The sequence below is a fragment of the Medicago truncatula genome, chromosome 7 (genome assembly GCF_003473485.1).
Source record: "Medicago truncatula cultivar Jemalong A17 chromosome 7, MtrunA17r5.0-ANR, whole genome shotgun sequence".
NCBI classification, from domain to species: domain Eukaryota; kingdom Viridiplantae; phylum Streptophyta; class Magnoliopsida; order Fabales; family Fabaceae; genus Medicago; species Medicago truncatula.
The window spans coordinates 51,495,789-51,511,033 of NC_053048.1; the positions used below are offsets into that span (position 1 = coordinate 51,495,789).

The 15,245-nt window shown below is 33.2% G+C and overlaps 2 protein-coding genes across 2 annotated transcripts; one reads left to right on the forward strand and one right to left on the reverse strand.

The window, feature by feature from the left end:
- Window positions 1-415: 415 nt before the first annotated feature.
- On the reverse strand, window positions 416-2,642 carry LOC25499610 (pectinesterase). The gene is made up of 2 exons (XM_013594921.3): window positions 1,608-2,642; window positions 416-1,371 (listed from the first exon to the last, which is right to left on the reverse strand). Exons 1-2 carry the CDS (start codon window positions 2,614-2,616, stop codon window positions 671-673), a joined length of 1,710 nt encoding a protein of 569 aa, XP_013450375.2. The 5' UTR covers window positions 2,617-2,642; the 3' UTR covers window positions 416-670.
- A 3,114-nt stretch (window positions 2,643-5,756) lies between these two features.
- On the forward strand, window positions 5,757-11,387 carry LOC25499611 (pectinesterase). Its single transcript, XM_013594922.3, has 3 exons — window positions 5,757-6,865; window positions 7,258-7,418; window positions 10,322-11,387. Exons 1-3 carry the CDS (start codon window positions 6,048-6,050, stop codon window positions 11,014-11,016), a joined length of 1,674 nt encoding a protein of 557 aa, XP_013450376.1. The 5' UTR covers window positions 5,757-6,047; the 3' UTR covers window positions 11,017-11,387.
- Window positions 11,388-15,245: the final 3,858 nt, after the last annotated feature.

The following is a 15,245-nucleotide window of genomic DNA, read 5'->3' on the forward strand; positions in this document are numbered from 1 at the left end:
TTTTTCCAAACGCTTTCATCCATTCCTCTCCAAACTCGCAAACAAAGTCGAAGCGTTTTTCTCACTTATTTATTAATTTGTGAAGCAAGTAAAAAAATTGGGTTAGTCCATCGAGGTAGTTAAGTTGGTTACAACTTGTAGGACAAGTAATAAAAAAAGTTAGTTGGATTGCTTCATATATATGTAATCTTTCATGAACTTTGTACACATTCCTTTTATATAATTTTTGTTATTCTCTCATAAGCCTAAGTTGATCACTATCTTCGTCTCAACCTATTCATCCCCTCTTTGATCTCTTTCTTCACAATTTGGAATCCTAATTGTTCCAACAATATTGTTATGTTATTTTGACGATCTAGTTACGGTTGTCTGGAAATTCAATGTCCAACTTTTAAAACATTAGTGAGAAGCAATCTTTCCAACAAAGAAAATTCAAGTGAAAATTTTCACTATATTCACCACATTAATCATACAAAAGAAAAAAATACAATGCGTAGCAAAGGAAGCAGAACACCCACCAAATAAAACCTGCAGCTCTTCCTTTTGAAAAACTTTTGAAGTATATTAAAAACAACAGCAAAGAATAAATATATCAAATAATTTTGGTCTTCAATCAGCATCAATTAATCCTCAATATGTAGTCCTTTATTCATCGTTCCTCTTGTGTTCTCTAATTAAAAGTTGTAAGTTCACGAATATAAGGAACTCCCATTTGAGGCAACCAAACATTCCCCTGCAGAAAATTGTCAACCGTAAAATTTGAAGCATCTGTAGCATTAATCACATGGTACCCTGGCCATGTAACTCTATTAGAAGTGTCTGCACCAGGTCCTCTATTATCAAACTCTGCATAATACAACGTAGAGAGTGCAAAATCACCACTCCAAATGGACCAACCAGCTTGGTCAATCAAATTTTCCAAAAAAGACTGCATAACAACAGTTCTTGAATACTCTTTCCATGGCCTCCCAAGGTAAGTTTTCACAGTACTAACACTTGGAGCTAAATCTTCAGCTGGTTTAACAGTGCAATTGTGAATGGAAATGCCTGTGTTTTGGTTTGGATCAGTGCGTCCTTGAGCGGTGATGGGATTGAATTGTCCATGTAAGGGAAGACGAGGATATATATTGCAGTTTTGCAAAACAACTGCGGCGTTTCCAAATATAAAATCTATTGTTCCATAAATGTCGCATTCTTTATAAAATTGCCTTAGTGAATGTGCATAGAGAGTGTCTTGGTACCCTTCAAAGCTGCAACGATAGAAACTGGACATATCTGCCCCACTTCTCATTGCAACTGCTTGGAATTTGCTTGGCCCGGCTGTGTTCCGAAATGTTATGTTAACTGCTACAAATCCTGGTGCTACGACAGCTACAAAAACATATAGTAGACTTACGTAAAATTTCTCGGTGAGGAAAACAATTGCACTGCTAGTTTAAAGTAAACTTTTTGTTAAAAGTCTCACGTCCAATAAGATATAGTCTGAAAATGTGTTTATAAATGAAGACAATCTTCATTGTAAAAGCTGATTTTGTAAGGATTGAATTAGACCTAACCAAAAGATGTATATATAGTTTCTGAAAATGAAATAAAAATTGTTTTCTTACCAAATGTTGGGGAATTAAAAGTTGTCCATCCATCACCAACACTGTGATTGCCGGTGATAATTGTTCGGTTGATTCCATCTCCGATCATCATCAGATACGCCTTGTTTTGAGGGATAGAGACATATTCTTCATAAACGCCCTCTTTGATAAATATCATGAAATATCCATTTGTTGCATTGATAGTGTTATTTGGAGCAGCAGCAACAGCATCATTGATAGTTGTAAAGTTTCCACTCCCATCTTGACTAACAACAACAATGTCCCTAACCAAAACACCACTTTGATCATCATCATCATGGGTTTCTCCTCCGCCTCTTGAAGAATGGTAAATGACTCTGGTTCGATTTGACATCTTCATAGGCAATCTACCGTTTTTGAAACGAGGATGCAACCCGGTAGAATTCCATAATGTCTTGTTCTTTTTTTCATGCACCCAACCCTTTGTGAATAGATCAAGTGAAACACTGTAGAGTTTGCTATCATTAGAGAGTTGGCTAATAAGATCATTTTCTATAGTCAAATTAGAATTAGCCACGGTAATTAGTCCATCTAAACATGTTTGATGGTTGGTTATAACCGCACTTAGAAGGGTTTGAGTATCATCAACTTGGGAGGTGTAGAGAGTTTCATTAGTATTTTTGAGTGCAACATAATTGGATTTTGATAAGTATTGTGAGGTGAGTTGGGAGAGAAATAAACAATCTTTGAGAGCATTTATTGTCTCTTTGGTAAAAGTAGACTCAAGATAGAAGTTCAATGAGTTCAAAAATTTTTGGGACTGAAACATGGATTTTTGAATTGAGAATCTAGCAAAGTCATGGACTTTGGCATTTTGTTTTGGAAGTAGATTTGTGCAATAAGATGGATATTGGGATGATTTACAAATGGTTTCTGGAGGTACAAGGGTGTCATTTGCGGTAGCTAGAAATGCAAAGAATGGAAGGAGAAAGAAAATTGAGAATGTAGTAGCAATAGAGAAGGCTTTCCAACCCATTGTTATAAAGGACATGCAATATTGCAATATAGAAAGAGAGCTATCTAGATTTCAAATTTTATATATGTAGTGGTTGGTTGGGGTTTGTGTTGGATTTGAGTTCAATTCGTGCAACACATGACTATAGGTGATTCTATTATGGTGAATTTTTTTGGTTGTGTCATCACGTCGACTAGCCAGCAGTTATCACTATATTTGTTAGCTTGATTGATATGATATGTATTATTATATCATGGCTTCCATGTAATGTCAATGTTGGTTGGTGATCAGTTGAATAACCCACCTCATATAGAAAAATGCAACATTTATGAACATTGTTTGCAATATTAGTAAGCATTCTGAATTGAATACATCATTTATGAGAAGAACATTAATAATTATTGCGTTTAAAAGATAAGTCAGAAATTAACTTGAACTTCATCACTAACACAACATCTAATCTTTTGATCAAGCAAAATCTTCGACGAACTACACAACCCCATCCAAAGATCATTTGATTGTGTACCATGCCGGCGAGGGTGTTTTTTTTTTGGGGGGGATTTTAGTAACAAATGTCATAAGAACATTTGTAAAGAAAACTAAAAACCGACATTTCACATTGAAAACAACAATATTTGGCTTTAAAAATTGAAATAATTGAATACATCATTTTTCAATATAAAATTTATATAAATTCTCTAAGGACATTCTTTATCATTAGTATTTTTATTTTCCTTTGAAAAGTCTAGGAGGGTGTGTGTTCCTGGTCCAACACGGACCTTGAATTAAAGGAACAGATAATGGCCAACAAATTTAAAGGAAGGCGTTGTACCCACTACCCAATCTCGTTGCATTGCGCTGCTCCATTGGTAACAGGTCACAACTATGCACGGATCTTGCCCTGTCACATTCACTCTGAAACTCAGTAGTAAAGGCTTGCTATATTAGTAGAAACTTCACTTTTCCTAAATAAAGGACTTGAGTGTTAGAGATTATTCTCCAATTTCAAAATAAATGTAAAAGCATTCACATGTACTTGTGGGATTGGATCCTCTCCTCTCCTTTAAATTACTCTCCTATCTCTCTCTTAATTTTACTCTCTCTCCAATAAAAAAAACCTACACTCACCCAACAAGTACTGTCTTATTCTTATCGTGTAATTCCCCCATTAAGAATGGATTAAGGTTCTTTTCGAAGAGAGACATAAAAAAAAATAGGTAATGAATTTCCTCATATTCAATTTTTTAATTTCTTTTTTATTTTGGTCGAAGTTGTAAGCCATTGAAACTAAACTCACACACAGCTGTGAAATTTTTGGTTCGAAAACAGATCACGACATTTAGCCTCACAATTTCGACATTTGTCAATTGAGCTAGGCTAGACAATTTTTTAATTTCTTTTCCTTAAAAATAATAATTTTTCTCTATGTTTATTTCTCTCCCAAGAGAGTCCTCCGTTTTTTTTTAAAAACGAAAAAGGATCTTAACTCATAGGACTCTATTGTAACTTTTATCTGATGATTCATTTTTAGCCCACCTTATGCAGGATGGATCATCGTTGTTATTAATATATCATTTTGGTTTGTGGAAAAAAAAAATTCATAGAACTCTATTGATCAAATTATAAGCATTAGAAAAAGTTAATAAATATTAAATTTGTTAATAATTAAAATAATTTCTAATTAAATTTACTTTCTAAGGGAAAGAAATGGTTCCTTTATCATGATACTTGTTACATATTAAAAGTAAGTTAGTAAATAAAGAGGAGCATAATTTTTTTAAAGAGAATCTTATGCAAAAGGTTGCCAACTTTAGAAATGGTCCCAGTTTTCTTTAAAGAAAATGCGGTGCTAGCGAAATGCTATGCTACCGACACTTTGACATGGATTAAGCATAATCGCCGTACGGAAGAACAATAACTATATATATATATATATATCTCCTCGTTAATGCATTGGGGCCAATGTATTTGTATCTTACTATCAACACCTAATATTTAGTTCGAATTATTATACATAATAAAGTGATGAACGACAAATATCTTATCTTATTAGGTAACAATTGAATGGAGGTTAGCTAGACCAGAAGAATTAACAATGTAAAAGAAAAATTAATGTTGAAATTTCAAGCCACACGTCCCGCTTATAACACGAAGTCACGAACACAGCAAGATCAACTAATATCACTTAAGTTGATATGTTAATAAGAGGATGAGCAAGCTCTTAAATTTTGATTACTTTTTGGTAGGTATGCATGCCTCCAATTTGCTGAGATAGCTCGGGTCCAGGGAATTTGTTGCGCAAATGGACCCCCTTAGTTACTAGAAATACTTATCACTGCTCCCCTGTTAATTTGAAATTTCCAGAACAACTAGTTAACAATTTTAAGTGACTAGTACTCACAACTATAAGATTAATGACCAGACAAGCGTGAATTCTTTGAAGCTAATTAATAGTTGCAGCTTTCAAGGGAACGTGGTTTGTCATTATCCCACTCGAGTACCACGTTTAATGAGAGGTGTGATATGAACATTTGTTTATAAGTAGATAGTTTTTATAAATCGATTTTGTATAGTTGAATTAAACACGTACATTGAGTAGTTCAGGGGGATCCAAACGAGAAAATAAATCAATCCATAAAATAAAACTAACTATTCTAAAAATCTGTTGTTCAAAAAAATTAACATGAAAAATTAAATCTAAATTTGGTTACTTGGGACTTGGGTTCCCCAACCTCTAAGTTGCTTTGTTAGATATTTTAGTCCTTATCTAGCTCCAGGGTAATAGTTTAAAAGTGTACTTACAGAATATGAATCTGATATTGAAATAGATGAAAAAACTCAATACAATTTTTTAAGACCTCGATTAGAACTCAATCAAAATATATAATTAGTCCGTTAGTTAGAAGAGTATCATACTTTATAATTCTTTTTTATACAATTTTTTAAGTAAATGTTCATACCTTGTAGTCCTTAAAAAAAAAAAAAAAAAAACTATAAGATATGATATTCTTTCAACTAATGGACTAATTATATATTTTGATTGAGTTCTACGAACATTTACTACTTTAATTAATAAGTAGACTTAAAAAAAGAGATAACAATAGTCTATATATAAATTGGAAATACAGCAAAATACCACTTAGTTAATGAGTGAAACGGCTTATAGGAAAGGGCTGCTACTACTAGATTAGTCAGTGTAGATATATAGAACGAAATGATACAAGTATGCTTAACCTTCCATATAGAGAGAGTTCAAATAAACTAATAAAGCATTTAACTTGAATGAAGATAAGTATATATCTTGCTGTCTCTACGTACAGAGAAACTCACAGTCACAACTATATTTTCATTTATGCACTCAACTACCATATTTATATTGCCAATAACCCCCACTCTCAAAAACACTATAATTATTATAATCTAAATCTCATAGATCCAGCACAACTACAATTATTCTCTCCTTTACCATGAGAGGGAAAACAGCATCATTGCTGGCTCTCATGCCAATTCTCTCCACAATTTTAGTTCTACTATTTTCAGTTACCAATTTCTCAAAATTAGCAACAGCAGCAACACTCCAAACAAACCACATTCAAGTAGCCCAATCAGCATGCGAAGGAACACTCTATCAAGACCTTTGTGTCTCAACCTTATCCACTCTCCCAGATCTTACCTCAAAAACAGTCCCGCAAATTATTTGCTCTGTCCTCAACAACACCATAAAAGAGGTTAAGCAATCATCTTCCAATTGCACCGGACTCCGAATTCGCGGTCGAAGTGCACAAAGCATACTTGACCAAAGAGCGCTTGAGGATTGTGTCAATTTATTTGACACTACCATTGACGAACTCAAAACAACCATTTCTGATCTCTCTCAAACTCAAACCACAGTAGCTTCTAGCAGTAAGCGTGACTGTCAAACTCTACTTAGTGGTGCAATGACCAATGTGTACACATGTTTGGATGGTTTTGCTTATAGTAAATCGAAATTGAGAAAAAAAATTGAGGCTAAGTTGAATGATATTTCTAGTCACGTTAGTAACTCACTTGCCATGTTGAAAAAAGTTCCTGGAGTGAAAACTAAAGCTTCTGAGTCTGAAACTTTTCCTGAATATGGTAAAGTGAAAGATGGGTTTCCATCATGGGTGTCCCCGAAAGATAGGAAGCTACTACAAGCTGCAGTGAATCAAACCAAGTTTGATCTTGTGGTTGCTAAAGATGGCACAGGCAACTTTGCCACTATAGGTGAAGCAATTGCTGCAGCTCCAAATTCTAGCGCAACTAGGTAAGTACGCACATACCTATAAATTATGAATATAGATCATATACGACAATAATATGGTGTTGCATGGTCGTGGACCATTCAATGTAGAAAGATAAAATTTATCTCTCTAATTTTAATGGTTATTACCGCTGCAACACCATATTGTGAGACATGATCTATACTCATAATTTATGTCAAATGCACATGCAATAATATATTGATAGAGATTAATTCTTTAAACAAATCCTTGACATTTTGTTATATTCATTTCCACAATTGAACATGGTCCTTGGAGATTGGAGACATGTTAGTTTACTAAAAAAACTTTTTTCTTCATGGCTTTATTCATCAAAATTATTTATGTTACGTTTTTGTTTTCTTCCTATTATGTGACCTTAAATAGTGTGTTACAGATTTGTGATACACATAAAAGCTGGGGCTTACTTTGAAAACGTGGAAGTGATAAAGAAGAAAACCAATTTGATGTTGGTTGGAGATGGGATTGGACAGACTGTTGTGAAGGCCAGTAGAAATGTTGTAGATGGGTGGACCACTTTCCAATCATCTACTTTTGGTAAGTTTAATTAAATTTCAACCTTTTTCTACTAATTTTCCTCGTATTAATTGTAGACTGCATTTAGATCAAGGAAATAAATAAAAGAGGAATGTTATTTGAAGAACCAATTTGATGATAACTTATTTGACAACCATAATTTATAAAGAAAAATTAGTATTGGCATTGAAACCATAGCAATAGAGAAATAAAGTGAAAAATAATGTGAGTATGAGAGAGAAAGTTGTCATAAAAGTTGTCATCAAATGGATATTCAAATATCATTTCTCTAAATAAAAATATGAGTTTTGTTAATGAGTATCTTCAGAACACTCTTTTTAAGAATTTCAAATGAAGATATTATTTTATAAAAAATTTAAATATTTCGATTTTTAATTCATTGATTACACATATTTTTATAACAAGTTATTATTTACAGGTCATAAAGAGTACACCAGATCACTAATTAACTTTTCCCTAAAAATATCCCTAAGAAAAAGATAAAAGAATTGAATGGAAAATGGAATATAAGTACAAAGGGATATATTTCGTAAGAAAACAAAAGAGTATAAGGGATAACAAATCCTACTTGAATACAAACTCCAAATACAAATTATTTTGTCCCACATATATGCAGGTAAAAAAATTAAATGATGTGAATAAATTAAATAGAAAATGAAAATTATTTCGTTAGTTTCAACAACAATAATACTCTTTTTTTTTTTTTTACAAAAGCAGCAATACTATTTTTATTATCATGTATGTTATTATTGTTGGATTAATTTGCATGTATTCACGATGCATTAACGATGTAAATATTTTTGACTTAAATGCTCTTTTGGTCCCTTAAGTATTTAATTGGTATCATTTTGGTCCCTTAATTAAAAAAAAATTTTGTTTGAGTACTTTAAGTTTTTATTAGTCTCGTTTTGGTCCCTTCTGTTAGGTTTCCGTTAGAGTTTAAAAAAAAATTATCTCCTGAACACGTGTGACCTTGCCATTGGTTCTGGGTATTTTTAAAAAATAAAATATGTTTTTTAAAAAATATTATTTTTTTGTAAAAAAAAAACTCATAGCCAATGACAAGGTGACACGTGTCTAGGAGTTAATCTTTTTTTTTAACCCTAACGGAAACCTAACAGAAGGGACCAAAACGAGACTAAAAAATAACTTAAATACTCAAACAATCATTTTTTTAGTTAAGGGACCAAAGCGATACCAGTTAAATACTTAAGGGACCAAAAGAACATCTAAGCCAATATTTTTACATGTGCATCTAATCAAATCAAATAACTAATAAATATTTTAAAATTCAACCTAAACAATGTACATTATAATGTGATTTGCTTAGATGCATGTGAGAAAATAACAGTGAAACCAAACAATTGAGCTCAAATAGCTAATAAATTTCATCAAATTATAAATTGTTCAAAATAATCTGAGTTTGATTTATGAGTAAAATAATTATTGATCAGACTTTAATTACCTCTTAGTCGGACTCTAAATACCAAAGATCCTTTCCTCTAAAACTGAGAGTTAACATAAAAAATTATAGAGCAATTGAATACAACTTAAATTCTTCTTGTTATTAGATGTTCATTATCAAGGTAAAATGATTCTAATTGGGAAAATTATGGTTAATGCAACATAGAGATTCCTATATTTAGTTGGGGAAATGAACTTAATTGATAAAAGTCATTTTAAATTATTAGAACAATAATTAGTTATAGAAAAAGACAGACATGCACCCATGCAGAGCTGCGTTAGAACATGCAAATTTTGTATAGGAGAAAGGGACCTGCACTTTGTGACAGAGTAATATTTGAACATCAATTTGTTTGACAATTAAATGGACAACCATATTTTTACAAAGAAAATTATGTATTGGCACAAATATCAAAATAATAGCAAGAGAAAATAATAATATAATGTGAGTATGAGAGAGAAAGTTGTCACAAAAATTGTTAGAAAATAGTTATACAAATATCATTTCTTAAATCTAAATTATAGACCAGTGTCGGTACAAACGCCAAGAACTATTTATTTAACTTATTTTTCATTTAAGATTATTTAAACTATTTCATCCATGCATTTAGGTATAACTGTATTTATTTATTTATTTAAGTCAGAAAATATGAGTTTTTCTCTCTCAATACATTCGTACTAATTAGAACTAATACCGAATGTTGGTTCTCGATTCCTATTTTATCGACACTTCAATATTTTCAGTTCCTTTGCCTAATTTTCTTCTAATGTCTTTTTATTACATTTATCTTTTATCATATATTATTTTTATCTCCTCATTTTTTATTATATTAATGTACTGTACTAAAAAAATGTAGGCTGTTATTACACTTCAGAGATGTGACGTGTGAGAAATATTTTAAAAAAATTTAAGATCTATTGGTGGTGGTCCATCTTAATTGGCTATGATTGAACACCGAAAGATGATACATAAATCCAAATCTCAATTTGCAGGTGTACCCAGTTTTCCCTCCCCTTGTTAAGTTATCAAATCAGATCCAATTAAGCAAGAAAGTATATATATTTTACATGGACCACCAGCCAACTAAAGAAAAGGACATTGAAAAAACGACAAAAATATCGAGCATTATTAAATAAGTTTACTCATTGCCAAAAACAATAATTTTAGCTAAATTAAATATCATTAAAGTATGGGATTTCAGTCAAGCTAATCAAAGTAAAAAATGGCATAAAATGACTTCTTTCTCTTCAAAGTGTGTTAGTTATGAGTGAAACGTAAGAGAAAGAGACACCAATACTATAAAATGAAACAAGTAATTTAATAAATTAATTTTCTTTTATGTTACTTTTTTTTTTTAGCTGTTTTTAATAATATATTTTGCTTAATTGCTTCAATTGTTCTTCAAATTTTTACACAATTGAATATTGGTGGTTTTCAGCTGTTGTGGGAGACAAATTCATAGCCAAAGGTATAACCTTTGAGAACTCAGCCGGACCTAGCAAACATCAAGCGGTAGCGGTGAGAAATGGTGCCGACTTCTCAGCCTTCTATCAATGTAGCTTTGTGGCTTACCAGGACACTCTCTATGTCCACTCCCTCCGTCAATTCTACCGCGAATGTGATGTTTATGGAACTGTAGACTTCATCTTTGGCAACGCAGCTGTGGTATTCCAAAACTGCAACCTATATGCACGTAAACCCGATCCAAAGCAAAAGAATTTGTTCACTGCACAAGGCAGAGAAGATCCTAACCAAAATACCGGAATTTCAATATTGAATTGTAAAATTGCAGCTGCTGCGGATTTGATTCCAGTCCAATCAACGTTCAAGAGTTACCTTGGTCGTCCTTGGAAAAAATATTCAAGAACTGTTTATCTGAATTCTTTTATAGATAATTTGATTGATCCAGCAGGATGGTTAGAGTGGAATGGAACGTTTGCTTTGGATACATTGTTCTATGGTGAATATAAGAATAGAGGTCCTGGTTCGAATACAAGTGCTAGAGTTACGTGGCCAGGTTATAAAGTCATTACAAACGCTACTGAGGCAAGTCAGTTCACTGTTAGACAGTTTATACAAGGAAATGAATGGTTGAACTCTACTGGAGTTCCATTTTTCCTTGATTTGAGTTGAAAGGTGTAATGGTATCTCTCCCTTCTTTCATAAAGAGTTTAACGGAGACATATTGTCAATGTAAATGAGAGAGTTCAGAATATTGCCACGTAAGTCTGCTTTATAACCAGAATTTTAAAAATAACGGCAAAATGTTGGATTCTCATTGGAAGTCGGTGTAAAACTATTTTACACTGAAGATGAATGTCCCCAATTCTCATTTATTTTATGTATTGTTGAAATGGATCGGAAAGTGTAATTTTTCTTTGCAACTTCAAAAAGCAATAAATAATCTTCAGTCTTCTTTATATGGAGGATTTGATAGGCTTGGCAACGATTGTAGGAATAGATTAATTGTATTTTTGCATATGATAAATTATATTTATAGGCAATACAATAGCAGTGCTCTTCTAGAATAAAATAAGCATGTTATAGACAAGTCAGCAGTGGGGAAGCTAGCAAAAAGTTTACGAGGGGGGAAATAACCTTCATTGCAGCAAACAACGCCCCCTGTTGCTCGTCCCAACTTCCTCCATTTGTTAATTGACATTAATTAAGGCACACGATTTGACTAAATCCCGAATCAGAAAATGGTTAAGTTACAGAACTTGATAAGCACACTCCTATTACATCAATTTGTATGGAATTGCTGCATCACTTGTCTAAACTCTAAACAGATCAATGCAGTACTACTGCAACATCTTGAGCCAACCTACATGATAAAAGATTTTGTGCCAAGAACCTTTTATCACCCAAATTACAGCACCTTCAACCTCCTTGATCAAATCTGTCTCGCCATTGAGGTTTAAAGCGGTTTCATTGTTTGCAACACCTTGGACCGACTGTGCATGTAAGAAGCAAGAAGTCAAAATCAAATGAATCATATAGAGAATCATGCTGCCTACACAGCGTCTTTCATTTGATTTTTCAAATGTTCCATAAGCTCTATTTTAAGTTTCATAAGTAAAGTTCAAGTGGAGCAACTTGAACTCAGGTTGAGTACCAGTACAGTGGTGCAAATTGTGAATGACAATAACAAAGTCATTAGGATAATATGATAAACAAATCATGTGATCAACAATAAAGAATAGAATATTGTGTTAGTTTGTGCAAGTGTTTCAACCAGCACTTTTTTTTCCCATAACACATAAATTTGAGATAATCTTTTAAATGACTGAGATTTTTAAATAAATTTTACGTACAAATTTAAATTAATTTATGCACAATAAATATTTCAAAAGTCACATCCATTAACTTCTCCATGAATACCAATAAATTTATCAGAACTTTTCTTATTAGTTGGAAAAAACTAGTAATTATCTCAGTTGCTAGATACTAATTCAAAATGATCCTATATTTCAAATGCACGCCAGCTTTTTTTACATGTTGGCAGCAAATGCTTATAAGTTAGAAGTTAACTCAAATTGGCACAAAAAACGATTAAAGAAGCAATGCACACGCACGCACAAACATATATTCATAGAGTATCAACAAGCAGTATAATCCTTGCTATAGAGCATCCACTTAAGTTGAGACTAGACACAATATATATGTACAATTTATTTCCTTACCGAAGAGACTTGTAGTTATTCATTAACATGTAGTTATGACCTAAGAGACCTCGGAAATCAGAAACCTTGGGAATCAGAAACAGAGAAGGGAACAAGAAACAAACCGATTATAAATATCTCTCTTAAAGAGGTCGCCTTGAGCGATCGATGAAGTCAACTTCTGCCAATGGTGAATTTTGAAGCAAGAAGTCCACTATTCTATCAGGTACAGGTGAAGATGGTCTCAATCCTTCTTTAAGTGCTTTTCGTATCCTTGCAGCTTCTCTCTGTGACTTGGCTTTCTGTAACTTTGCATCCTTCAGGGTTATGCAAAATTTATAAAATTTCTTCCATTTTCACTTTCAGCGACTCCAAGTTAAGCAAGGAAGGTTGATTAATCTTCAAGAGATCAGGAATTAAGAAGAGAACCTAAGCAAAGATGGATGCAAGTGAATTATAGTCTAAAGTAAATCAATTAATTTTTAATAAAATTTACAAATAAATAAAAAGAAATTTTAACCTAAGGGAAGGTGTTCAAATCTCCTCAGAGATACTTATAAAATAGCCATTAGTTCCACTTTAATTAATAAAAATCCCCCCCTTCCCAAACTTATTTTTAAAAAATTATAGAGCAACTCAAAAAGAAAGTTAAAAATAGCGTGAAACATGCCAAGTTAAAGTACCTGAAGAGTAGTTGTAGAGACCGTCAATGATTTTATGTTAGCAAGCTCTAGTAGCCAGCTGAATGAAAATAAGGAGAGTCTTCGCTAAATGGAACTACATGTGCATAAATATCTACATGTTTAAGAGAAGAAGCATTGCTTCCAGAAAGATTCTGATAATGACTACCAGTAAAAACAAACTTACAAAGACTTGGAGTACTTAGATCAATGTTGTAAAGGTTGTATATGTTTTTATCCATGGTTAAATTGACAAGTGTTTCATTTGATATGGAGAGAGTTTGTGCACCCTTCACGGTACAATCGTGAAGGACCAAACTATTCAATCTGTTAAAGGTTGAAAATGGCTCGGCACGGTCATTATCCTCAGCAGAAAATGCAAAATGCCATAGTTGCAAATTGGTTAATGCAGGAAAATTGAGAGATTTCGGAAACATTGTTTCATGACCTACACCAGAGTAAATACCAAGCTTAAAATATGTCAAAGTCTGAGATGAAAATATGCTAGGCGGAATTTGTGCATTGTCAGCATGGACACTAAGTCCTGACCGCTGGACTATGTGTGAAATAGCACAATTCACAATCCTTTTGAGTAGGTGAAACTCCAAGCAACCATTATGGCTGAAATTGAGAGTGTGTAGTGAGATAGAGGAATCGTGAAGAGATAAAACCTTAGACACGAATTTATTGAATATCTTGAAAGTGTGAAAATCTGAAGAATGCTATAAGTGCAGGAAGACGTTTCCAAAGATCCTTCCATCTGGGGGACAAAATGCAAGTCTGAACAGCGTTTTTGGCATTCAAAAAAGACAGTATGTGAAGGATAATGCAGTCAGGTAAGTCGCCAAGTCGGTCTTTACTTACACTCTCAGTGAGTTTTAATTTCTTCTTTGTCGGTCGAATTATTATCTCACTTGACATTCTGATAAGTACCTAATCATGGAACAAAAACATAACAGAATTATATTTTTGCATTAAAAGTTATTGAGCAAATCTACGGCGAGTTATTGTGACTAAGTTACAAACTAATTGGATTAGTCCGATAGGAAACATGTCATGGAGGCTTGTGTCTTTATTTGCATAATGTATGGGCTTTTGTGATGGGTTATTGAACCTTTTAGTGAATTAACCAGTGAACCGTATGTCTTGGCCATTCTTATGTTTATTTTTCTCCGACAGCTTTTCTGTGCTCAAGCACCGATCATGTGTTCACAGACAATGTAAAGTTGAGTTTATATGTTCTATCTGTTTTTGAGTTGTGGGCAACAACTTGTCTTACTCTCACCAACCGCAAGAGAACTGGATAGAATAGAACTACTCTGAAGCGTAAATATAAACATCTTTTGTGCATCTGTCACTCCTTCTGAAATTTGTTATATGTCATTAGCGTAAGTGATAGATTATTGTTCAGGAAATAACTAGATCTAAGCTGCAAGGAAGATAAACAACAGAGACAATTAAAAAGCTGCATTCAATATTCTTCTTATTCCAATCATTGGCATACAGTGACCTATATATAGCTAGGTTAAGCTGTTGCCTCATAATGGGCTTGGACCTTACAAACAAATGCTAGAAGATAGAGATAATAAGTCAAGTAATAATTTGATAGCTGCGCCCCCCTTAATATCAGTAAAAACTTTTCAACCATCCTGGTGTTTTGCTCTCTCTCTTAGATGTTTTCCTCTTGTGAATTTGGTTGCTATCATTACCATCCGCTCCAAAAGGAATCTTGTCCTCAAGGTTCAGCTCGCCAGGTGGTAGAGAGTGATTGGAGCGTGAGCTTTGAGAAGATTGAGGGTCGTGTGTTGCACGCGGGAGTGGAGAAGTGTGGACTGGTGGGGAAGTGTGATCCAGCTGTTTCCCAATATCTTGAATGGACGGTCCAGATAGAGATTTGGGAAAAAAATTAGTGGGATCCAATGGTAGTGAGCTGTGTGAAGTGGAAGGACATTGGAAAGTAATGGTAGAAGGTGAAGTGGATAGGTCTTTGGTCACAAGTACATTGTTAGCTTCTAGAGGT

Coding starts and splice junctions, on each gene's coding strand:
- LOC25499610 (XM_013594921.3), bottom strand. CDS start 2,616: ATGTCCTTTATAACAATGGGTTGGAAAGCCTTCTCTATTGCTACTACA. Junction 1,372..1,607: donor TTTTAATTCCCCAACATTTG/GTAAGAAAACAA, acceptor ATGTTTTTGTAG/CTGTCGTAGCACCAGGATTT.
- LOC25499611 (XM_013594922.3), top strand. CDS start 6,048: ATGAGAGGGAAAACAGCATCATTGCTGGCTCTCATGCCAATTCTCTCC. Junction 6,866..7,257: donor CCAAATTCTAGCGCAACTAG/GTAAGTACGCAC, acceptor AGTGTGTTACAG/ATTTGTGATACACATAAAAG. Junction 7,419..10,321: donor TTTCCAATCATCTACTTTTG/GTAAGTTTAATT, acceptor GGTGGTTTTCAG/CTGTTGTGGGAGACAAATTC.